The sequence below is a fragment of the Prionailurus viverrinus genome, chromosome A3 (assembly GCF_022837055.1).
Source record: "Prionailurus viverrinus isolate Anna chromosome A3, UM_Priviv_1.0, whole genome shotgun sequence".
NCBI classification, from domain to species: domain Eukaryota; kingdom Metazoa; phylum Chordata; class Mammalia; order Carnivora; family Felidae; genus Prionailurus; species Prionailurus viverrinus.
This window is the reverse complement of record NC_062563.1, coordinates 108,622,239-108,648,608: the sequence shown is the minus strand read 5'-3', so window position 1 is coordinate 108,648,608 and position 26,370 is coordinate 108,622,239. Positions and strand designations below refer to the sequence as shown.

The 26,370-nt window shown below is 44.7% G+C and overlaps 1 protein-coding gene across 3 annotated transcripts in view; it reads left to right on the top strand.

Moving 5' to 3' along the window:
* Window positions 1-929: 929 nt before the first annotated feature.
* Window positions 930-26,370, top strand: part of TMEM178A (transmembrane protein 178A) — a 51,821-nt gene continuing 26,380 nt past the window's right edge. For 2 of the 3 annotated variants that reach the window (XM_047853572.1, XM_047853571.1), the window contains exon 1: window positions 930-1,378. In XM_047853572.1, the coding sequence (XP_047709528.1) occupies window positions 979-1,378 (400 nt within the window). In that variant the 5' untranslated portion in view covers window positions 930-978. Of the gene's footprint in view, window positions 1,379-18,369; window positions 18,502-26,370 lie in introns of those variants that run through there. The other variant, XM_047853573.1, reaches the window with a different exon arrangement.

Sequence of the window (26,370 nt, the reverse complement as noted above, 5' to 3'; positions counted from 1 at the left end):
AAAGCAGTCGTCTCACAACAGGCTCAGGGGAAGTGGAAGAACATCCCCCGCCAACGTTCCATCGCTCCAGTGACACTCGGTGCCTCTCCCGCCCCCCCAGCCCCCGCCCCCAGAAGAGGGGCTGGAGCAGAGAGAACGCATAGAGGTTGCAGTGGACAAGTGAGAGGGAAAGAGAGCACCGACAGAGAGCGGCCAAGGGGTCTAAGAGGCTGCATCCTTCAGGCGTCGAGAGACAGGGGCTCCAGCTCCAGATCACGATTCCAAAGAGTTAAATATCACCACGCAGCCAGCTCTGGATGGGATTTGCTTCTGGGTGCAAAACGGGACACTGATCAAAATCAACTTGGACAAGTGACAAGACTGAGTCTGATTTCGGTGGATGTCTTTTAAGGTCGTTGGAGGGGAGAGGACGCGAGGCAGCGTGCTCGGGGGTAGGTGGAGAGAAGCTTCCAGTCCAGGGCAGGGGTATAAAGGGACACGGAGTCGGCGAACGGCGAGACCAAACGAGTGGGGAAAAGAGAGAGGAAGAGTTGAAGAAAAGTAGGGGGAAGTGGGGCCAGGGTTAGGGGGAGAGAGAGGAGGACCGGAGAGAAAAGTGAGGGCGGTGGGGAGGGATTAAAAGGGAAGGGGGATCGCCGGGGAGAAGGGCGGACGGCAGGCTCGGGCGGTGGAGAGGAGGCGAGGGGAGTGAGCGGGTGGGGGGCGCCGCGGGGCCGGGGAGGAGGGGGAGGGGGAGGGCCAGAAAGTGCGAGCGGCGCGGGGGGCGGCGGGGAGCCGGGGGCCCGGTGGGGGCGGGGGGGGGCGGTCTGAGGAGCGGAGCCGGGCGGGGAGCCGGGGGGCGGGGAGGCCGCGGGAGGGAGGGAGGTGGGGGGCAGGTGGGGGAGCGCGGGAGGGAGCGCGGCGGAGAGCCGAGGCCAAGTGCATTGTGTCTGGCGGCGGCGCGCGAGCCCACCGGCGGCTGCGGCGGGGCGGGAAGCCATGGAGCCGCGGGCGCTCGTCACGGCGCTCAGCCTCGGCCTCAGCCTCTGCTCCCTGGGGCTGCTGGTCACGGCCATCTTCACCGACCACTGGTACGAGACCGACCCCCGGCGCCACAAGGAGAGCTGCGAGCGCAGCCGCGCGGGCGCCGACCCCCCGGACCAGAAGAACCGCCTCATGCCGCTGTCGCACCTGCCGCTGCGGGACTCGCCCCCGCTGGGGCGCCGGCTGCTCCCGGGGGGCCCGGGGCGCGCCGACCCCGAGTCCTGGCGCTCGCTGCTGGGGCTCGGCGGGCTGGACGCCGAGTGCGGCCGGCCGCTCTTCGCCACCTACTCGGGCCTCTGGAGGAAGTGCTACTTCCTGGGCATCGACCGGGACATCGACACCCTCATCCTGAAAGGTGAGCGGCGGGCGCGCCCTGCGCCCCGGGCGCCCGCGCGGGGAGCGCAGCCCGCGACTCCCCCGGGGCGCGCCGGTCCCCGCGGCCGCGTCCCCGCGCCCCTCTCCCCGGCCCATTCTTTCATCCTTCCCGGCCGCCTCGGTTCTTCCTTTCTCGTCCTTTCTTGCTTCCCCGTCCCTCCCCTCTTCTCTTCTCTGGCTCTTTCTTTCCACCACTCTTCCCTTCTCATCCTGCCCTCCCCTCCTTCCCTCAAGCCTGTGCTGTAGCCCCCCCCCCCCCCCCCGCCCCGGCTTCTAGCTGCTTCTTTCTTTCCCTTGCCTCCTGTGCCCCTCTTCCTTTCCTCTCCCCTCGTCCTTCGCTGTCTTTGTACACCTGCCAGACTTGGAATGCATGTGCAGCTTTTCTCGCCGCTGCTCCCCTACGGAGGGTAACAATAAGAAAGACCCGACCTTTCCGAGCCGGCCACCTCTCAAGTTGTGCCTTCCTTTTAGAAATACCTTTGGAAGTAAAGTGGTGCAAGCCTCAGAAGAGGCAGAAAGGGGCTTTTTCTTGTATTGTGCTCCTGTCGGCATTAGACGGAACTGGTGTGGTCATCCCAGCCTGGCAGGCTAATGGGAAGCTAAGGAGGCCCGAGGTTTTCTTCCCAACCCCAAAGTGCAGGGTTCGTATTGATTAGACCTCAGATAGCATTAATTCATTGGCGAGGCAGCTGCACGCAGATAGGACGTCTACTTTTTTTCCAGCCTTCCGGATCCATCACTCCTCACACCATCCTCAGTGTCTAGGCACGCCAGGGTGAGAGGAGAGAATCCTCCAAAGCCCTTTAAAGTGCAGCTTTCTGGGTTTGGAGTGGAGTCTCTCGTGTTTGGGATACCGTGTAAGGCTGCTTTTGTCGTTTTGGTTTTGGGTACTGAGTTGTAGAGCATCAGTTTGCTCTTCTGAAGTCTATGCAACACCTGGGTCCCATGCATGTAATCAAAAGTTTGATTTTTTTTTTTTTTTTTTTTTGGTAATCTCATTCATGTAAAAATATTCAACGAGACCGTCCTAAGGGTGAAGCTTCCTTCTAACTTTCAGGGTTCCACTCTTAATGTACATTCTTTTTCTCTGAGATGAAAAAGCATACCTTCTTTCCCTTGGACTCATTCTTGCAAAAAGGAAAAAGTCTAAAATCTGTACGTTTTAGTATCTAGTAGCCATTCAGGAAAGCCAGAGAAGGGACTTGTGTTGAATTATACTGTGGAACGGAATCACGTAGAAAGGAGGGGGTTAATAACGGTTTGGCCTTCAGAGTCTTGTTAGTTGGCATATTCTTCATTTCTCATACATGTCAACTTCCTCCTTCCCATGGCTAGCTCAGCTGGGGACTGCCATCTGAAATCTGTCTGTGCATGGAGGGACTCCAGAGCTTTTGGGGGGGGGGGATAAGGACAGAAGCCTTCCTTAAGGAAGTAAACCTTTTTCTTTCCTCTCCTAACTCGCATCCAAATCTGATTTCACCTCATGAAGATGCTGCATAATTAATTCTGATAGTAGCATAGTACATGAACAAACTGCAAAAGCTGAATTTGGAGGCTCGGTTATGGAATGCTCATTTAGGCAAGGCAATTTTGAAAGCTAAGCAGTGTAGTCTGTCTTTGGAAACGAGAGAGCTGCATTGCCTTACACTCTTTCTATGCTTACAGAGTTGATTGCATGTAAATTGGCTAGAGAGGAATGCCTGGGACAGCAGGGCAGAGTCTAACCTGACAACAGGAGAGGGACCACCTCCCCACCCCCACCCTGGGATACTGCACCTTCCCCACCTCTGGAAGTGCCCTGGCTAGCTGTGGTGCCCAGGTCTTGGGCAGTCCAGAATCAAATGATCCTAAAGGTGGAAGGGACTTTAGAGGTCACTGAATCCAATCTCCTGCCTATTGTTCAAAATCCCTTCTTCTATAGTCTTTCTGGCAAATGTTTGTCCAGACTACAACTTCCATAAGATTCCTATACTAGTTAAAAGAATTATGTTTTTCTCATCATGAATGTGGTGTTTTAGATGAAAGCAATATCAACTTTGTAATATTGATGGTGTTTAGCTCATTCTTTGTGCAGAACACTAGAGGGTTCTAGGCTGTAACCAGAAGACACGGGCTCAGCTGCTCAGTTGCAATGTGTCCTCCAAGAAGTGTCTGGGTCTCATTGGCCTTCAGTTTGCTTGTCTGTGGTATCAGGAAAGCTGACTACTCTTTAGGGAATTTTCTAGTTCTAAAATTTAACATTGTTGTAATAATAACAGTGTAAATTTAGCTTTCTGGGAAGTTAATGAGCTGACATTATTAAGACATGAGGAGTTTGGAGAAAATGACAGATATCAGTACATTATAGGATCATAATTTGTTTTTTGGGAGATGGCCAAAAATGTGTCAAGTACTTTCAACATTCCTACTAATCTACCTTGGGCTGGTTATATAACTCTTATGGATCTCCGTTTCATTAGCTGCGAAATGAATGGGCAAAATGAACGGCTTTAAAATTCTGTGAGTCTATGAACAATTTGATTTTGGCATCAGTATTAGGGAAACATTATTACCTTTGTCTTGGCATCGGACCTTAGTGGCTGTGGTATGAATTTCTTAAATGAGTCATATACATCTAGCAGTTGAAATCACATCTCACTTAAAAATTTAGATAACTAGGGTCTTATGTTCTATTTCTACTTTCTTCTCTGAATTGCCTTGTTTATGAGTTCTAACCTTTAGAAATTTTAACCATAAGAAATGAAGGAAAGTAGATTCAAATGGGAGAGTGGGGTGGGGTGGGCAAGGGCCACAGACCTGCCTGGGATAGTTAGTGAGCTTTTGAGAGAAAAAGAAAGAGATTAGCTGTTCTACATACGGACTTAGAAGGCCAAGCCTGGAGGTGAGTAAAGTTGTTGCGGAGAAGAAAGTGTGAGTTGATAATGTGGAAAACATTCTCATAGTTGGGATTGTTTGCATTTCGTGTTCCCGGAGGCCAGGCAAGTATTTCTGAGAGATGGAGAGGAGACAGAAACAGTCTCAATGTAGAGAATGAGAGATTAGTTTAGAAATGACACGGATAGACGGATAGTCTATGTCATCTTACTTTACTGAAGAGAAATCACATGAGCCAGAAAAGCATTGGTCTCGATGGGACAGATATTTGGGAAAAGTCACCAAATTCTGATCGTCACCCTTCATTTATGATTCTAGTTCACTGCTAGCCCAGCGTGACCCTAGGAGGTCTAGACTGGCCCTACAAGCAGGACCTTCAATGAGAATGGCGGTGAAGTTATTATTGATAAATCCATTAAGAACCAAGACTAGATAGAGCCTACCAGGCTGACAGAGGGCCATTCGACAGCACAATTGGAGGACATTCGTTTTTCCAGCTGCAAGTCCTCTAACCAGCCCTACGCTGACCAGTCCACATTTCACTCTCTTGCCCACTGGGATAGCTTGTAAAGGCTTTAGAGATATTAGGTTCACACTGTATTTTTCCATAGTTTACTATCCAGTGCGGTAAGTGCCCACTGAGAGCCTATTATGTTCAAGGCAATATGAGGAAGATTTGCCATGTGCGGCTCTTTTGTGTTTGAGTTGGTCCGTTGATTCTAAATTATTCTTCCGTGTAGTTCCTTCTTGCAGCTAACTTTTGATGCTAAGGAAGCTTCACTGGTCAAAGTAGGGACTATATCCAAAGAAGTCATCCTCCACTTGCCAGTAAGAATATAAAAGTTGAGAGACCCTGGTTGCAGGAACTTGAGAGAATAGACTTAAAGCATAGAGCCTCAGGCGCCTCAGTGCCACCGGGACTGCTAGAATTTTGAATGCGACCTGTCCATGCAAAAGTCACAGAAAGCCAGTAAAGCAGGTAGACGTGGCATGGATTAAACAAGAAGCCCAGGAAATGAGAAGAGGTGACCTAAAGACAGGATCTTCATTCATTCATTGACTCATTCATTCATCCATCCGATTTATTCACTCAACAGATATATATTAGGTACCCTGTAAGTGTGTAAGTGTGGAGGATACAGGAATGAATCAATGCATACAAACGTCTGTCCTCGTAGAGTTCATATCAAGTGGTGCAGTTAGTTTCTAGTGGGTTATGTAGTAACTGCACTTAGTAGGTTATGGGAAGAGCACTTGGGGAGGGCAGCTAGCACTGGTTGGCAAATGATAGAGAGTACAGTGCATAGTGATGGAGTGCTCTGCCCTTTGGGGTCCCCGGCCCTTCTGTTCCAAGTACAACTCCTCTGTTTAAACCACTTGATGAACATTCAAATAGGAGGGCAGATGGAAGGAATCTCAGTTGGAAACATTATATAATGCTGCTTTCAGTAACTGAAAACACTGATTTTAATAAATAAACATTGATGAGACTTGTGAATACATTATGTGGTGAGCTTTGGAGAAATTAATTTTGAATGGGGATTAGTCGTTGAAATTACATCAGAAGTTCCAACTGTTCTTACTGGCCTTCACTTTAGTTTCCTAAAATTTTTTAATTAAAAATCTTCATTAAAAGCAATTAACATTACATTTCAAATATATGTGCCTTGTTGATGGAGATCAAATTCTGATTATATATTGCCTGCAATAAACAAAAAGAAAATTAATGTTGCAGTGTTTTGTTTTTGTGAAATTTAAAGGGATAGAATTTCAGAAATGTGAAGATCATAATTCTGTATGCATAATGTTAACTTGTATAAATCATTTAGGATTGAATTCTTGAAACTTGAAATAAAACATGTCCTTGTGGTTTCAGAAGCATTTTTCATCTAATGAGATAAACAGAGATATCAAAGACAGTGGGACACAAATACTTTGTCATTTTGTTCTCTGCAAGAGAAAGAAAGTAGGAAAATTGGTAGGAAATTCACTGGATCACTCTGCTAATGATTTATCTGTTTCCCTTGTTGCTTATTTTCCATGAAATTAATAGTCTGTACAGGACCCACAAAGTTCTACCTGACACAGAATTAGATTGATGCTTTTCTTCAGCCCATTTGTAGACCAAAGTATCATTTGTGTTAGAATAATTATCTCCCAAGAGTAGCTATATCTAGGAAGGTTGAGAGACTAGCACTGTTTCTCCCCTCTGACCCATTAGGTCACATATTGTTCCCAGATCTTCTCTTGGACCGGAAGACGCCGCTGGCAAAGGGATTCCTTAGTTTTGGGGGTGCTGGGGATATCAATAAGACTTCCTTTTTCTTTCAAGCAAGTGGTCTCTGAAACCGTTTTGAGCAGCACTCCATATCGCTTGTATTTATTCATTTTTAAATTATGTGCATGGACTGTGCTAACACATGCATCATAAAGCACAGACAGAAGCAAATTTTGAAGGGATGTGGTAATAGATATCGACAGAAGTTCAACTCTTTTCACCCTGCATTCCAAAAGATGGCATGTACACACCCCACTTTGAAGAGCGTTTCTCTCCCTGCTCATTAGCAGAGCCAAGTCTCTCATCTGAGCAGAGAAAGGAGTGATCTTTCCCATCCTGGCTGAACTTCATGGGGGATCTCCCCGTGCACTGTTATGTCACACACATTCATCTTGCACGAGGGGAAGAAGACACATTTTCTTTCTGCATCATTTCTGACACTAGGCACAGTATTAAATGAGCCCTTTTTGATTAAACAACCGCCGGCTCATACCACACAACTCTTAACGACTAGATTTGTAGTTTTGCCGCACAGTGTTTTGAGGCTGAACAGAGTGTGTTTCCACACGTTCTATTGCTAACGCTCCTGAAGGTTATCTTGAAGAGAAATTAAATTCTGACTTGCCACTCTGCTAGCAAAAAAAAAAAAAAAAAAAAATACTTGCTTAAATTCTTTCCGTCTGCACATAGGAATTGTCTTTTAAAACGGACTTCTAAACACAAAAGTGGATGGTGTGTTAAGTGGCTTGTGATCAAAATTGCCAGAATCAATGACATTTGTATCCACCATGTCTCATGGATAACATTTAGCAATGGCTTTGAGGGAGAAAAAAGGAAGAGTTTTTGCTATGTCATAGAAAGTTCATATCCAATTATATCCAAGTTGCTGTGATTTTTCTGTGTTAGCTACTGATTTTTCTTCTCCATAGCTCAACAAGAGCCCTCAAATCCCATCAGGCAGGCTACTGGTAATTGCAAGTGTTCTTGATTGCTGTAGATGATAAGCTTTTGTTAGGGGAGCATCTGGACGTTACATTCCATTGAGGGAGTAAGGGAGACTCCCAGTGTGGATGCTGAGCTGGAGACCGTAATGAGTGGGAACATTGAAGGAATTTAGGCGGGCCATCCGGTGTTCCCAACACTTACCAAGCATGACCTTTCCTTTGATCTCCCTTATACCTGAAGTGCAATGCACCCCAGATTATTGGTCTGTGACCTCTGCCAAGCTAGCTGTGACCTTGGTGTGGCTGTCTCCTCATTCCCTCAGCCCACTTTGCTTGTTCCCACTTTATCTCTCAGGGAGCTTCCACTGTTCTTTGCTACCCAATCGCGTGAACATCTGGGTTCCATTTTCTGGTACTGCTTGCTGGCTAAAAGAATAAAAATAATCAGATTTGGTCATCCTCTTCACTTCCTCCCCCCTTGCAAAAGCAACTGGTGAAATAGAAAGGCCAAGTTAAAAACAATCAAACTGGAAGATTGGTAAATACGTCACATAGCCAATATGTCTCTTTCGGAGTAAAACCTAACTCCACATTTTGGGGCAATTCAGCTAAGATCATTTTTAAGACCGTGTAGACTTGCTTTAGGTTTAAAAAATGTGTTTTCCTACAGTTACAATTTAAAAAAAAAAAACAAACCCAGCACAATATTGATATTGTCTAAAGCTTTGCACAACTGGTTGTAAAGATTTTTATCAAAATAAAGGCATCTGTAAATAGAAAGTGGACGTTGTCTTCGAAACCTGATAAAATTTATGTCAGTTTATTTTTTTCCCCACTTTCTTACAGTGTTTCTCTGTGGTTAAAAGTGATTGCAGTGATTAATCTATTTTATTGCAAGTTTTAACTAAAAGGATGTGACTGAACTTGGAGCATGAGAGTAGGCATTGGCCGTCTGAGGCCGACAGCCTTTGTTTGCTGCAGAGTTAACTGGAAACTATATGCTGCGCTCCATCTTTCTTGGAGTTCAGCCAGATAAACTGATTGCAGACCTAACAATAATGTCATGGGGGCATCCATCAGAGGATGCATTAGCAAGGGAAAAAAGGGAAACAATACCAACCGTATTTTAGTTTCTGTGATCTTAAATTACTGCGGACACATGGAATGATTTTCTAGAACTTGCTAGAAAAGTGTTCAGACTTTTCGATGTTTTGTTCACAGGTAAAAATCAATCGACTCATTTCTCCTCTAAGGACCTAGAGGATGTACTATGTTCCCTTTTGGTCTCTCTGGGTAATTTGATACCATATAGGTACGGAGGGAAAAGTTTCCAGGAACAGAAGTTGGAAATTCTGAATGTATCGATAATTCCAGGGGGGCTTGACTGTCCCTTTGCAACAGGTCACTCAACTGCAAATCAACACTGATCCTTTCATCTGCCAATAAGCACTGACATGCAGACTTCGGGTCTGTCACAGGGGAACAGGCAGGGTTGGGAGAATGGTGGAGTGGGGAGGGTGGGGAACCTATATTTGGCTCGGATGTCTTTTGTTTAATATTTTAAGGAATTTTTCTTTGGTGTAGGGGATGTGAGCATTTGCTTCACTCAGTGATCAGTCAACAAATGTTACTGAGTGTTGGAAAGGAAATGCCTTTGAAGATAAGAGGCTGCTTAGTGAAAAATATGGGTGCTATGTCCTCCTGTCTTGTGGGGTTGTACTTTCCCTAACCGTACCCAGAGCAGTGAGGAAGGAGGTTTGGGTAGGTCGTTAATTTGGGTTCAAATGCCATTTCTTAAGTTCTCACGATTTTGAAAACTGCTTACAGTAACGGTTACAGCTGTCATGGAATTTTAAGCGTGTGCCTCCCGTAAAATGGTCCTCAATGAAGTTATTCTGAAAAACAACAGAACTGGTCACTTGTCATGGGATTGAGAAAGCATGAAACAGATCATCACGGTGACAATGGGAGTTACAATGGGAGTAACTGAGCCCAGGCCAACTGGAGCTCAGTATTTGTTTTATGTCACTGATGCTTCAGAATCACTTCTTCTGGATCATTTCCTTCTTCGCATCCAACACATTGGAGGAAACTTTGGTGTTCAGACAATGGAAGCTTTGGCTGAAGGAAGCTAAAACTCACAAGCACTAGACAAATAATGAGACGAGCTGAAGAAAAGCGTGGCGGGAAAAGTGACAGTGACTGCTAACACGAATGTTTCTGAAAAACGCCGTCTTTTTGTTCGGGTGTCGAAACAAACAAAACAAAAGATGCAAGGAAAGCGTTTACTACTCAGCAGTAGAAGAGAACATCCAGCCAGAAGATGTCCGCCCAAGAAGCATCAAAGTCAGGTTGTAGTTCTTTCCTCCTTTTTTCTCAAGAGTTACCTTTTCTTTCTGAAGGAGACTCAGCATGGTAGGAGGAAAATAGGTAAGCACATGTAGAATCAAAGATCCACAGAGTTGAAAGGAACTTTGAGCAACGATCCTCACCCAATTTTTTTGCGATGATGCCTGGGGTAGAAGATTTCCACGTGTGCTGCGAATGCCTATCAATTACATGCAATTCCCAACACACCGGCCCGAATTCCCTCCGTTTCTTCCTGAAAGCCCATTATCAGAACGCCTGTGAGGGAGGGGATGTTGTAATCAGCAGCATTTTGAATCTGTTTTAATTTATAAAACAGTCTATCATTTGGAGAAAGGAGGCCCTTCAATCTTGTATAGAAGAAGCTGAGAGATTGCAGTCTGACAGGCAGTGGGGGGCTTTATCCACATTGCATATTCTTCGTGGAGGGCGGTGAAGGGAGCTGATGGATAGTGTGCGCATGGGCGCTTCGGTCCCCCGGAGTCATCCCGGACACCACTACTGACTTGGAAAATTGGGAGCTGTGTAAATAACTCATTACCGGTTAGTCTTCTGAACTGGCCCCAACACACCTGACTTGGGACAATTTTTAAAAAGTGACAGGAGCACAGTTTTGTATGTCCTCCAAATGTGACACGGTTATTGAAATAAATATGTCTGAGAGCCTCTGAGAGACCTTAAACGGAGTCACTCCCTGTTCTCTAATCCACACATACAGATGATTCTGCAGTAATAATTTGATTACGCCACGGGGGAAATTGAGCGCTTCTTCCTAATTGGCCAGATTTTCCTTTTGGAGATTTGTGGCATGGGTACTTTTTAGAGCATGTTTTTCTTTGTTTGTTTGTTTGGTTGGTTTTTTATTTCTAAACTATCACAGAGTTTTTGTTTTAGCATGCTTCCAGTTCTATTTACAGGTTAAAATGGCAGACTTATTTCCTGCCCCTGGCCAAGTAGTCTATATATGGAGTTTTCTGGAGTTGTTTTTATTTCTGCAAAGGTCAGGTAGAGCAGCATTTCTGATTAGGTATGAAACATTATAATTTGAGCTGTGGGTCTAATTTTTATAAAAGGCAATTAATAAAGTGCTTGATAAACACCCACTTACCTAGGTGGGTTTATCAGTTGAGGATCTCTTAGTGTCAAATGACAGAAAACCTAAATAAAAACGGCTTTACCTACAAGGAAAATGTATTATCTCCCATAACAAGAAGCTTGGAGGAAGCCTGCACCTGGGCTGATTAAAGATTCAGTGCTATTGGGCTTTAGTAGTCCCAACATGGCTGTTTTTGCCTCCAGGCTTGTCTCTTCCTGGTCACAGCGGTGCCATGAGTCACTTCCCCATACAACAACAGTTCAAACCAGGAAGGAAGGGAGACTACCCCATTTGGTGAACCTCTTTGATAAAAAGTGTAATTTCCCATAAGTCTCCCAGCAGACTTCCCAGAGGTCTCATTGGTGAGAATTCTGTCACATGACCGTTCCCTAAACCAATCCCTGGAAGTGGAATGGAATGATCAGAATTCCCGTAGACCAATTAAGTTTTCTTCTGGCCCTGGAGAAGGAAGGGCCCAGTCTTCCCAGGAAGCATTTGGCTGCCTGACAGGGTAACAAGATTTGGTTTCTGTTAGCTAAGGAAATGTGGTTGTTGTGTTTACAACCATAGTGCCTGCCGCAGTAGGGAACTTCAAATGGCAGTCCTGTCCCAGCTGTGGTTATTCTGCAGGTAGATCAGGACTGAGAGGAGAACCCAGGTTTTCTACTAGCTTTCCCAGATTTACTATGTTGTCTCTCTGTATCCTGCCCTCATGGGCAAAGGGGAAGAAAAATACCTTTTTCCCTCTGCACGCCTAGCTTCTCCACTTGGGACCTTATAAATCAGATTTATGGAATTCACATTAACAAAAGGAAAACAACAGAAATTTAACATATGCATGGTGCATATACACAGGAGCACTTAGAGATGAATTTCCAACCTTCCTGGTAGATAGGGGAAGGAGGAGGGCAGAAAAGTATTCTTATATTATATCTACTTCTTCTCAATTGCCTTCAGCTCACAATAGTCCTTATGCAAAAGTAGCATGTTTTGGGGCAGCATATTCTGCTGACTTTCTTGGGCACACAGTAGTGCCTTGAAATCCCAGTGCCTTTGTTGTTGTTTTTTTTCTTTAATTTTTAAAAAATGTTTATTTATTTTTGAAACAGAGACAGAGCGTGAGCAGGGGAGGGGCAGAGAGAGAGAGAGAGAGAGAGAGAGCGAGACACAATCTGAAGCAGGCTCCAGGCTCTGTGCTGACAGCACAGGCTCAGCACAGAGCCTGACGCAGGGCTCGAACTCACAAACTGTGAGATCATGACCTGAGCCAAAACCAAGAGTCAGATGCGTAACCAACTGAGTCACCTAGGTGAAATCCCGGTGCCTTTGTGAAGAGCCCGTTGTGATTCTTTACTCTCTAATGACCCAGAGACTTCATGATTATTTCTAAGGAGGCTTATTTATAAATGCACTTTTAGACATGGAAGGTAAAGTGTTCAAAATTGTGTGTGTTAGGGGCTATGGATGTACTCTAAGATTTGATAGTGCAGTTGCTATAAATCTGTTGCACACTACTTTGGTGAGTTCAATGTTTTTAGTGCTTCCTGGATATACATTTGCCCCCATCCCCAACCTCCCCTCCCCCCACTCAACCCATGTAGAAGTTCAGTGCACATTAGAGAAGAGCTCTGTGGTGACCATTATTCTGAATATACCTTTCTCCCCACCTCAAGCCAGCTTGGTTTATAAAAATCTGTTCACCCCATAGTATGACTTGTTTTAATTTCTTGTAGGAAAACCATGGTGACCATAACATATTTTATTCTCATCCCTTGACTGGTGACCGAGTGGCCATTATTAGAGACAGCATGTGTCTGTCACTACAACAACTGGAGAAAGGAAATGAGCAACTCACTCCGCGGTTGTCCGTGTCCTGATGTGTTGGTACAGGCACTTAGTCAAAACCTGAGAAGCTAACCAATTCTAATCTGAAGAAGAGCCGCTTTACCAGTGTCTTTACGGGGCTTGAATAATCCTTGAGATCTCTGTGAAGAACTGTTTGCTTTCAGAATTGCAAATCCGGAAGGCCACGTGAGGAGGCAGTTGTTTGGTCGTGTATGATCTTGGGTTTGGAGGAGGGGGTGGAGGGAGACTGTGTCAGGATGAATCTCAGTCATCTCAGCAGGAATGTTCAAAGCCAGCCCACTCCAGCGCACCTCACATTTCTTGATGGAATTGCTATGCTTCTCTTGGACGTCTTATTTGAAACTGAGCGGCCTATTTATTAAAGCTTGATACCTCTTTAGAGCAGGAATTTCAAGGCAAGAAAATAATCTGAACCATTACAGATGGGCTGAGCTAGCAGGATTTTAGCACAGAAGCCTCAGAAGATGGTGGAGAGCCACAAGGTATGTGGGTGGACATATATTTGGACCACCAGATTGCATGCCAATTTGTAGGTTCAAAAAAAAAAAAAAAGGCAAGAGAGCAGGCAGGAAAGGAAAGAAAGCAGGAAAGAACAAATGAGCAACTATTTGGTGAATCGTTGGAGGACCATCTCTATGGGGATTTTATTTCTTTAAATATCTATTAGTGCATTAATCTTTCTAAAATACAATCTTATCATGCCTTTTCTTTTATTAAAAGTCTCTGTCTGCAGGGTTCCTCAATAAATTAAGCACAGAATTACCAAATGATCCAGTCATTCCACTCCTAGAAATAAACTCGGAAGAATCGAAAACGGGGACTCAAATGAAATCTTCTACACGAATGTGCCTAGCACCATTCATATTAGCCCAAAGTGGATACAACCCAGATGTCCATCCATTGATGAGTAGATCAACAAAATGTGGTATATTATACCATGGAACATTATGCAGCCATAAAAAGGAATGATTTGCTGATGCGTGTTTCAATACGGATGAATCATGAAACCATTATGCTAAGTGGAAGGAGCCAGACACAAAAGGCAAAGTATTGTATGATTCCATTTATAGAAATGTCCAGAATAGGCCAATCCACAGAGAAATACCGTGCCCTCTTGTCCATCTGGGCACTCTTCCTTGAAAGCTTAGTGCCTTTGTTATTTCCTCTCTAAACTTCCTTGACCGTAGCCTCAGCCCCTCGCTTGGCAAAATTAATTGCTTTATTAGCTGAGACCCCAGTGTGTTTTATACATTCCTCTATGAAAGCACTTCTTACATTGTATTGTGGTTTGTTTCCTTGTCCGTTTTTCTCCCTACCTTACGGCCAGGGACAGATGCCACCCAGCTCAGCATCTGGCACACGGTGATCTTTCCATAGAATGGCTGTTGAAAGAATTGCATTGGATTGATTCAAATCGTGGTCATCCTATCTGGTTCATTTTCTTGTCACCCCTTCCAACATTTTTTGTGCAATTCACGGGCAAGGAGAAGGGAGAATTATTCCCAGTTTTCAAAGCCTAGGACTCTAATAATGAATTCAAGACAAAGTACTTGGCATTTTTAAAAAGTAGTCATAGTTTAGATGTAAAAAAGCATTTATGACCTGCTTTTATTTTTGAAGTGTTCAAAACAATCAGTGTAAAATTAACAAAGTGCTTCTGTACGAGGGATTTTCCTCCTGAAATGTTCTTAATCCTGCACTAAAGGATTATATTATTATTGAGGTTTTCTTGTCTTTCTGCTTATCTCCACAGGAAGTCTCTCCCCTTAAGGAACTGCCCAGGTTGTCCCTGTTCACTCACAGGACTTAGCAGGGTGCTTTATAAGTACTAGGAACCCGGTACATACGTAGTGTTTTGCAAAGCTCGTTCTAAGTGTTCCTTTGTACAGTTTTGGTATGTTAAATACTCTTTTTTTTTCAATAGCATTGTTGCAAACCCAGTTACATACTTCCTTTGACCAGCAACCTGAATAGCTAGAATAAACTGCAGAAAGACCTTTGGCTGTGCCCTTCATCAGGCTCGATACCGAGCTGTCCGCTGAGTCGGGCTCGTTACTAGAAGGCTCTCGTCAGCTAGAGAATCGAACGGGGTACAAGAGCACTTTTAGGGCTCTCCCAGCAGAGGTGGCTCTCCAGGAGCTTTGCTGGCATTCTGAAGTGATCTCTCTCCAACACGTTTATTTTGCAGTTTTCTGAGGAGACAGGAGTCAGGAGACTTGGGGCATCCTCACCGCTCTGTTATTAACTCACTCTGTGACCTTGGGCAAGTCGCCTCACCTCTCCAGCCTCATTTTCTCATTCGTACATACAGAGATTGGATCAGCGTAACCTGTAGGGTCTCTTTCACCATTACCTGGTGGTAATTACAGGATGCCCAGAAAACAGCAGCTTAATTGACTTTGCAAAGTGTAAGGATAGGAAAAGGTCAGTTCTCTTTAGAAGCAGGTGAGCATTAGGACAATTCAAATTTGAGAGGCTTTTCCTGTGTTCAGATTGTTCCCCCATATGTCTTTCTTTTCTTTGCTTTTTTGAATGTGACAGGCTTTCTTATTGCTTAATTTTCTTTTTCGTTTCCTGAGGCTTTCAAAGGAGAAAGCAGGACTTTTCTGTATTGTTCCGGGAATTCTCTTCTGCGGGAGCCATGTTTGCCATTTGGTTGGAAGAATTCACCTGTATAATTTTTTTTTCTTCTTAGAGGATTTTATAGGGAATTGGTAATAATAAGTTATATCTGGTTTTAGGGACTAGAGTCAGAGTTTATAATAGAGAACAAAAAGGATTACCCTTTAGAAAATTGCATAGTATCATTTAAATATTGCCTTACTTGCTCATTTTTAAATGTCTTTGAGGAAGTTTTGAAAAGATTTTGATGAAAGAAAAAAATTCATATATTTTTTTTGTTACTACAGAAAAAATTCTAGCTTTATTCCTTCTTGGCTTCGAAGAGTGTTTAATACTTATAATCCACGTGAAGTCAATGAGAAGTCTGCAGTTATGTGTTACACTTCATTTTGTTCAAAAGTTCTAAAGATATGCTTTCTGAATTTAATATTCCACTGTGTGTGATACCTGGAAGTTATATTTGATCAGTTTAATTTAATTCTTGTTATGAATCCTGATTATTCATTTCAGTTTCTTTTCCCCCCCTCAAATGATATTTTAGGTTGCTTGCCACATATTGTAACTGGCATAATAGTTAATTTTAGGGGCACCTGGGTGGCTTAGTCGGTTAAGCGTCTGACTTTGGCTCAGGTCATGATTTCACAGTTTGTGAGTTCGAGCCCCGCGTCGGGCTCTGTGCTGACTGCTCAGAGCCTGGAGCCTGCTTTGGATTCTGTGTCTGCCCCTCTCTCTGCCCTCCCCAGCTTGTGCTCTGTCTCTCTCTCTCTCTCTCTCTCTCTCTCTCAAAAATAAAATAAACTTTAAAAAAATTTTTTAAATAGTTAATTTTACTGAAAGCCTTATTCAAAAAATTTGAACATGCCATGACTTTCCTTGACCCCAAATTTCCTCCTTTGCCGAGGAAAGGATATACCCAGGTAACCTCTTTAGTCATCCCTGGCTGTGATAGCACATCTGCTGCTCAACTTCTGATCCTTGATAGGAACAGTTGTTTTCACTGAAATCCTTCCACACGAAGCAGAGAATAGGTAGACAGGTCAATTATCTACATCATCTCCATTGGGGTCAGGCTGGTTCTCACCGAGAGAGCCAGAGTGTGACTTCCAGAAGACAGTATGTGGTCTAAGGTACTGAGTGTAGTCCCTAACCTGGCCCCTGTCGTAAGCATTTGGTTATTTGGAAGACCTACTTAGAAGATTGTCTAAGAGGAGGGAAAAAAGGTTAAGGAAACCACACTGAATGGTGATGGGAAAGATGGGAGAGAAGCAAGTCCATGGAGAATGAGAGGCATCACAGAATGGTCTTAATTTTGGTCCCTTGATTTGGGAATATTTTTCTTAGAAAGTTTCTTCATTCTTTTGGGATTTTGTTTCTCTCTTTCCTTTTATAAACAGTAATGCTAGGGAAGAGTTTTATACAATCCCTGGGAGATTATGAACTAGGTAAGTGAAATTACTCTGTCGTAGCCATATGATGAGCGTGATGCTTATGGAGTAAGAAAAAAGCACCTTAAATGTACACAGCATGTTCCTTCCACATCACTCGAAGCAGCTTTTTACGAGGAGAAAGAGGAGACGTGTTTCCAGAGTAAGCACATGTGGTAGAGGAGAAGGACATTAGAACTGCTGGTAGTTACCATTTGTATACAGAGGGGGTTCAAGTGTTCCAGCAGTGGTGGGATATGGGGGCAGGGGGGAGATGAGGAAACCTGGGCACCAGGAGCTACAGGCCTACCTGTATGCATGTAAGACCTTGCCGAGTCACGTAAACTTCTCTAGACCTCAGCTGGACGTATGTATATGTATGTATGTGTGTATGTATGTATTTATTTATTTTATTTATTTATTTATTTAAAAATAAGTGAACGTTATTTCCTTATTTTTATTTATGTATTTATTTAAAAATAAATAAATTTTATTTGAAAATAAATTTATTGATTTATATTTAAAAATAAATTTTATTTATACTTAAAAATAAGTTTATGTATTTATATTTAAATATAAATAAATTTATATATTTAAATAAATATATTTTTAAATATATTTAAATTTAAATATTTAAATATAAATTTAAAAATATAAATTATTTATATTTAAAAATAAATTTATTTATTTAAATATATAAACTTATTTATTTAAGAATATAAATACATTTATTTATTTAAGAATATAAATACATTTATTTATTTAAGAATACATAAATAAATAAGTAGAATAAAAAGAATAGATAAATAAAATAAATTTAAAGAGGAGGGGCAGAGAGAGAGGGAGACAGAATCCAGAGCAGACTTTGTGGTGTCAGTGCAGAGCCCCACGTGGGGCTCAAACTCAAACTCAGGAACTGTGAGATCACGACCTGAGCCGAAGTCAGACGCTTAACTGACTGAGCCACCCAGGCGCCCCTCAGCTGGTCATTTTTAAAGTGAAGGGTCGGACTTCATGACTTCTAAGAGTTTTCCAAATTATTACATTTTATGGTTTATTTATAGCATCAGGACGTCGGGGTGAGTTTTCCAGATAGCTAAAACCTGCCTTTCTGTGCATCAATACTGGTGTTTATCTAAATGGATGGATATATTTATTCAATGCCTTATGCGCATCCCTGCCTTCTGAAACAGCACTAAATGTAACTTTTGTGTAGTGATTCAGGTGATCGTTATGAACAATGATGTAGTACTTAGGTACCCGTAGGGAATGTAGTGAGTGTGTAGAACTATTGGCCTCAAAACTAAGTAACAGTCTACTAATTCTTAAAAAAATTGTGCTTGCTCTCTTTTTTGTTTTGTTTTCGTTTGTTTGTTTTTTAAGGTTTGCTGCTTTTCTAAATACCACTTCCTTTTGCTTCTGTTATCTGACCCGCCGCCTCTAACTTCCCTTTTTATATTCTACTTTGCTGGTTTGAATGGGCTAGGAACAGGGGGCTGAAGACGAAGTAAATAGGAATAAGGTCTGAAGTTAGAGCAAACAGCCTCTAGGAGGGATTTCGGGAGGTATTCCTGCCAGTGAAGACCTGATTGCCAGCGCTTGAGGCTTTTGGGGGCGTTCTTCCCCGTTGCAGTAAGTAAGCCTTGCATGAGTACAGTATGAAGGTATATTTACGGAACGATGTAAAGTTTGTGACCATTCTCCTTGCAGGAGAAAACATGAACGGTGGCAGGGCAAGAATGCCAAGAGGGCTCAGAAATAGAAAGGGGTCACTGAGAGGGCAAATGGGCGGATCTGTGAGAGTGTCAGATGATGGACAGGCAAGGCCAGGTCTCATTCGTAGGGCATCCCCCACCATCATCCTGTTCCCAGCCTTGGCTTGCCAGCCATTCTCTGCCATGACAGCCCATTACTACCTCCTTTAGATAAAGCAGATATGGGGGATTGGCAGTGGCTGAGTTGAATTAGGACCCATGGATGCTGAACTTCTGGTTAATTGTCATCGTATTGATCCTCAAGGCCACTTGTAGAAGATTAAGAAAAGGTAAATTGGTTATTAATTTTCTGCATATTTACATGGACATGCCACTTTATTAGCTTGCAAAATACAGTATCTTCCCTTTCAGCATAAATTTGGACACTGACTAATTTGCACTTGTTTAATCTTGCAAGCTTGGCAATTTTGGGAAGCCTCCTACACACCCCCCCTCCTCCCTCCCCATAGTCTCACCTCACCCATCCGGCAAAGCCAAGAATGTTGCTTCACGCTCTAGGAGCCATATTAAAAAATACCACTGGGTTTCTCTAAGCTTTTCTGAAGTAAATTAATTAATTAATAAGCATCGCATAGGTTGGTCTCTCCTAGGGCTCTCTCTGCTGTGCTTTCTGGGTGCACCCAGCAAAGCAGTGAGACCTGGTGCTTCCTGGGACCACAGCTCCCTTGCCCAGGTGGGGGACAGGAGCTCATCCTGGGTAGGAGGGGAGCATGGGGGCTCTAAAGTCGGCAGCTGTGGCTTCATCCAGGATCGTGTTTATGTACCTCCTGAAGGTAATAGGGAGGTATGGGGGGGGGGGAAAGCCACGAGGTGATCAGTAATTAGAGAAATGGGGCTACATGCGCCACCTCTTTTGTCGTGGAAGTTACGTGTGCCACGATTGTGTACCACCTGTGTTAGCTTTGTCCTCCCTTTTAACACAATCAGCGTGGGTGACGATGGGCACAGGTGTGGAAGCAACTTCTGCTTTGTTCCCTACCAATGCTGACCCCGCCTCACTTCCAGAAAAATGCTGTCAGACTTGAGCTCAGGATTCTGGAATATATAACAGTATATATAACAGTATAGCCTATGGGCTTATTTATCCGAGGTTTCGGATTGACTTCTTCTTTATTGATCGGGGCTGATAATCATGCAGTCTGTTGGGCTGTTCCTAATTATTCTGGCTATCTTAATTATTGGATTGTGCATGATCTGTTCTGTTCAAATAATTTCTCAGCAAAAAGAATTGAACCAGCTGAAGAGTGTGTATACATCTACCTCGTTCCTATCTACTCTGCCTCTAGCCCTCTGTGTCACGTTAAATGAATCATTTTCGCCTCCCTGTTTTTCATTTTCCTCTCTGTGAACACAGAACGATATGATCTTGTGGCTTAAGATTTAGGGTCACTGGATATCAGGCACCAGCAAAATGTAAATTGTTGCCACCAGTTTGATAGGACCATTCATGCTGACTTTATGTCGTTTAAATCTTGATATTTTTCTCATTATGAGCTTACAAAAACATATGCTCGTCGTAGAAAATGCTGAAAACCGCAGAGCAGAAAACAAAAATCATTTATAACCCTGCGACTTAGTTATAGAAGCCTGGTAAAGTTTGATTTCTTCTCATCCAGACTTCACACAAATGTATACACAAAGACGTATTTGGGATAATATAATATATACTGCTTTGCAGCCAGCGTTAAGCCACAAGAATTTTTGCAGTTTTCATCATTTTTAATATCTGCGTAGTATTTTAACGTGTGGACGCCCAGTCTTCTAGTTAACTATTCTTTCTGACTCTCCTATGTCCTCATATCCCTTTTTTTCCCCCCCAACTGACGGAATCTTCTATCTGAAATAAAACTTGATCCTATCACTGGCCTGCTGAAACCCTTCTGTGGCTCCTGATAACCTACTGGGTGAGGCCTTGCAGTGGGGAGAAAGCTAGGCTGCCAGCTGCCTGCCAACCTCTTCTTTCAGATCCTTATTCTTATCACTCTCCGTCTCACACTTCATGCTCCGGCAGCACTGACCCTCCTGTCCGTCAGTCCCTGCAAACGCTCCTTCCCTCTGCACTTCTGCCTTAGCTCTTCCTCTGTCCGGAATGCCCATTCCTTCCCCTGATGTCACCACCCGTGACCTGGCTGACGCTGACTCAGTTTTAAAATTCACTCCTGGATGGCATCTCTGACTTCCCCCTTTCACGGGGAACGGGTCTCTCCGGGCAGTTCTGTAACAGCCTGTTTGTACCCCCATCACTTAAGTGACTCCTGGCCCCCTCCAATCCGTTCTCCACATGAAGGCAAGAATGAAGTGCTTTATGCTTGTTTCAAAAACAAAAAATCAATTCTGAGCCTGTCCTCAATTCTGATCGTTTGTAATCTGTGGCGACTCCCATTGAGGCTCTGCCTCAATCCGCCTTCAGGCTCTCCATGTTCTAGTCCCCACTCAGCTCTCTAGCAACACCTTCCCTGGCCCCCTCACACTCTGCACCCCAGTACCTCAGACCCTCCTCTTATCGCAGGATTTTGCAACTTTGAAGAATGAAGAGGTGGGCACAAAATGAGCAGCAGGCAAAAGTTTATTAGAGTATAAGATTGGAAAGGGAGAGAATAGTAGGCAAGCTCTCTTTACAGAAAGGGGGCATTCGAAAGTGAATGCCTGCGAACTATAGGCGAGGGTTCTTGTTTTATAAGGGTCTGATGCCCTCCTCCTTCCCTTCCCCCTTGTTCCTTCTCAGGTTCTACCCTTCTTGGCTTGATAGTTTTAGGTGCTGTGTTGTCCATTCCTGATTGGCTCGTTTCCATTGTAGGAGGGGTGGTCTATGGCCATCTTCTGTCAGATTCCTGAGGGAAACCTCAGGGGGAATGGGAGGTGTCTGTTACATTCTTAAGAGGAACCTTATGCCTTCAGGGGGTTTGCTGTGGTCACCTGTTCCCAGCACTGTTGCAAAATAAGTGTTTCCCCACCCAGGGACCTCAAGTCCCATCCTTTCCATCTCTGACTATTTTATCCTATCTTTTCCTATCATACTCTTCAAAGTCCTGTTCATGCCCTTCCTTCTGCCCCATGAGAATATTCCTGCCTATCCTCAAGACCTCAGCCGTCTTGGACTGCCCTCATGGCTCAGGCATCCTGTCCCATGGTCTCAGGGAACTGTGTGCTTCTCCTTCATGTCTGAGTTGCAATGTTGCATCTATTTGTGCTATTATTTCAATAACGCCAGTGTCTTTCACTAGACTCTAAGCTGAGGGTAGGGCCTCTGTTCGTTTTCATCCAGTTTATAGATAGAATTGGATTGGGGGAAGAATCCCCACGTCCAATAGCTGAGGTTAGACAAAGTCTTCAAGAGATCCAGCTGGATAGATGTGAGATAGATGTGACCAAGTCGGGCAGCGCAGGAGCTATGGATTAAAGGTGGTCGTGCATAAAAGTACCTGCTCTTTTATAGTCCTGGGCATACCCTATGAAATCACTACTACCAGCCCCATTTTACAGGTTAACGAAGACTCAGAGAATTTCATAAAGATGGCAGGTGGTAGGGCCATAATTTAATGTCGAGCCATCCTTCGGGATGGGGAGGCAGCCTGGAATGAAGGACAGGCCAGTCCAGGCTGTCTACTAGGAAGTGATGGACCTCTTGGGGTACTGTTGTAGAGCCCCACATGTTCTTTATGTGCCCCAGGTTGTCTTTTGGCAGCTGGCTGACTCGTTTGCGTGGTCTGAAACCGGCCAGGCAGCAAAGACGTGCAGCCAGAAGCAGGGCGATGGGCAGAGGCTGATTTCATCACTGCACATTTGTGCCCCTGGCAATTCATGGTGCTCTCCCGGTCCTTTTGCCTTGCCCTACACAGGTGGGGGCAGCTCCTGGCCAGGGTACCGGGATCCTCGGAGGGCACTGTGCTAAGTCCTGGGCACAGCGCTGAGACTAGGGAAACAGGTATTCTGAGCCCTGCAAGGAAACTGAGGTGGCCCTTCCGCTTCTAGTCCAAGGCTTTTGAAAGTTACCCCCACCCCCACCCCTACAGGAGGCTGAGAACCGTGGGGTTCCCTGGAACGCCAGACTTCTAGCCCCAGGCTTTGAAAACCCAACAGAGGCAAAACATAAGTCTTCTGGCAAAGGAGAATAATCCAGAAAGGATGTTGCCAGAGAGTTTTAAAAAAATTCTTCAGGATTTTCTTAAATTAGGTTTTCCTTTTAATTACCTAGTTATCCTTCAGAAACTTGGAACAGTCCCATTCCTTATCAACATATTCCTTGTCAATTATGCACAGGCTCAGGCTTATGGTGCCGAGGGTGATGCTTAAGTACCAGGCAGCTGGAAGTTTTCCCCTTGGGTTGTGGGGAGTGTCAGGAATGCTAATGCGCTGTGCTCTGGGCTGAGCTGGTGGCTGAAGGCAGAGGCCTCACTGAGCACTGGCCCAGGGGCAGGGCGGGGAGCAGATAAGAGGCTTGGGGTCTGCACTGCCCTCCCCAGGGGGAGGGAGGGTGGCCCCACCGGGCGAACTGGGGGGCTGAGCGTTAATCTCTAATTTTTGTGATTCTGATAGACCCTCCCCCACTCCCTGGTTCTTAACACTGCATTCTCAGAGGATTGGAATGATGCTTAGCAAAACTGCTTATTGGCACTTTTTTTTTTTTCCCCCTGTCTGGCTGTCTATGTCATTCAGGCTGCCTGAGGTAAAATTAGGGCTGGAAACATCGTGTGGGCATATTCTGATGCGATGTGGGCTGGAGCGTGGCAGGGCTCGTGTGTGATGCGAGGCCACAGTGGTGAGGTGCAGGTCTGGACCATTCGCGAGTTATCTTGTCCCCTCCACGTCCTCCGCCGAGGCTTCTGGGGGCTGCATGTGATAAGCACAGGTGGTCAGAGAGAGAAGCCCAGCTTCGCTGCACGCTGTCGTTGGAACTGGACCAGAAGTACGTTTTATATTTCGGGCCCAAGCACTTGACGGTTGTTTTGACCCTTTGAGCTGTGTGGGTGGGTGGGGAGTTGTGGTAGGAGGAAGAATGGGGACTTCACTTTGGAGTGTGCAGCCGTGGGGGTGAGCCTCTTTCCCCACATAGAGATTCCCAAATGGATGGAGGTTCCAATTTGGCCCAGGGGGAGATTTTTCCCTTCCCATCCTCACTCTAGGTTTGGAGTGTTGCCCCGCCAATCTGGGGCTCAGGTGTGGGGCTCTGGGTGACAGAGAGATGCAGTCGAGCCCTCATTCCCGGCCACCGTGCTCCACCTGCTTCCCTCTCCTCAGGCACCCCTGTGCCCCTTCTGTTTGTTCTCAGCCCTCCTCCGGGGTTTTAGGCACCTGACTGCCTGCTCGGCCAGCAGGGAAAGAAATCTGTGCATGCAGAGGTTTGGACAGTGGTTTCCTCGAGTATTTCCTTCTGTTTCCTTGTGGGTAGAGGGCAGCATGAGAACAAAGGAAATGGAAGCATACAAATAATACTGCGGATAAAAGCAACGCACAAGTCCAGCCGTGCCTGCCTGCTTTGTCCTCGTCCCTTTAAGGGGACCAATTGGGCATGATCAGGTGTAGTCATTAGTGACTCACATCTGACAAGGTCTGTTAAGATATCTGAGACTGGCTTTGGAAGGAGATACAGATTCCATGCCAGCTCTGTTAGCCCTGGGACTTTGGACAGATGGTTTAGCCTCACTGAGCCTCAGTTTCCTCCTCTGTAAAACAGAGGTAGCCTCAGAGTCTATCTCACGAGGGACATGTGAGTAAAGCTCTGAGCCTAGAGTCTGGCGTCATCTAGCAATCCTTCAGTAAGCTATGCTCACAACTATTTATTTATTTGTTTATCTAAAATCTTTGTATTTTTGGAGAGAGCAGTGGGGGAGGGGCAGAGAGAGGGGGACAGAGGATCTGAAGCAGGGTCTGTGCCGACAGGCTGATGCCAGCGAGCCCGATGTGGGGCTCGGACTCACGAATCGGGACAGGCCACCTAAGGGGTCTGTGCCTTGTTCTTCCTATTGGTAAAAGGAATGGAATGTCGTCCGTATATGACTTGTGAGGATGTGTGACTAGACACTCTGAACACAGCGTAACAGGCTACGTGATAAATAAAAGCATGATTATGCCATTTTCCTGTAGGCCACACCAGAGCAATTCTGGTGGTCCCACACCTGTGCTTACCTGGCTGCAGATTTATGTCATGACTTAGGGGTGTCTGTAGAGCTGCTGGAGGAACCGGTACACACGGGAAATAGTGGGAAAGAGGGTCCCGCCTGGACTCTCATCTTCCTTGCCGCTGCCTCAAAAGGCTCTGGGATGTGGTTTCTTCCTACCATAAAGTTCTTGCTGCTGGGAGGTGGTGAGTGCCATCCTCCATTGTTCACGTTGCAGTGAATCCTGGATAATCCATTCAATTTGGAGTTTTGTCCCCCTTCACTTCTTGCTCTGGTGTCTTCCCGGCCACCTGACTATGAAGGGGCTGGAGAAGGGAAAGGAAATGAAATCGGACTTATCAGGTTTGCTCGGTCGTTGCTCATTCTTGATCATTACTGCGAAAAAGTTGAAAATATTGTTTCCAATCAATTTATATTGTTTTTTGAAATTGATTTCAATAGCCTACCGAAGCCCAGGAGTACAACTCTATCAATTATCGAGCCAGCAATAGAACAGGTGCTCTCTATAGATCCCGAAGTCTGGCTCTAAAGGGCTCCCAGTTTCCATTTATCTTGATATGTATCTGTGACATGTCTCATCATAAATCCAGCAGCCCATCTGGTGAAGGGGACATAAGAACATTGTTCATGGTAGCAAATATGTTTAAATTTTTTCACAGTTTGAGCAGATCCATTACCCTTGCCTATACTGCCATAAATTAGTTCTACCAAACATTGCTTCCCTAATCTCCATATCCGCCAGTAATTAGTCAATTCAGCTTGATCCAGGGTTCACTTTCATAAAGGAAACAAACTTCTGAAAGTGTAGCTCAATTAGGAAGACTCTATGAAGGCACCTGGAAACAGCCAAGAGTGCATTGTTTTTAAGGATAATTTGCCCTGGAACACTGCCAACCCACTCCACAATGGGCAGTCTTTCTCCAGTAACTTGCTCTTTTCTGAGTATTTGGGAAACTGCTAACGTCATCAGAAGTTATGGGTCCCCATGTGGCATGTGGGAGATTTCTCTCCCTCTCTCTCTCTCTATTTCTCCATCCCTCCTTCCGCCCTCCCTGTTTCAGAGTCATGGCATTTTTGTGGAACCATAGTCTAGATTCAGAAAGTAGGTCTTCTGTCTAGAAGGCACTTGCTAAATAAATGTTTGTTGAACAAATGAATAAATGAATGAGTGAAGGAAAGACTAAATGAGGAGATGATTGACTTTTGATGGCAAAAGGTAATGACTGATCCTTGGCCCCTAATTTTTTCCCCAAATGCTGGAGGTGAGGATGAGGTTACAAGTATCGCAGTCCCTCAGGTCAGGACTCACACTTTACTGGTGCTACTTACAAAGACAGCAGGAAGAGGGCGTGGATGACCACTGTCCCTGTGCACTAGGCACTGTTAGGACACTTTATATATATTATCTCATTCGGTCCTCATGACAATTCTGTGAGGTTGTATTACCTCTACGGTACAAAGGAGGAAAGGGAGGCTCAGAGTGGTTGAGTTTATTGCTCTAAGTCACATAGCTGGTTCTAAAAACAATATTCTCCTTTACACACTTGTGTGCCGCTGCTTCTTTTTTTTTTTTTTTTTTTTTTTTAAATTTTTTTTTCAACGTTTAT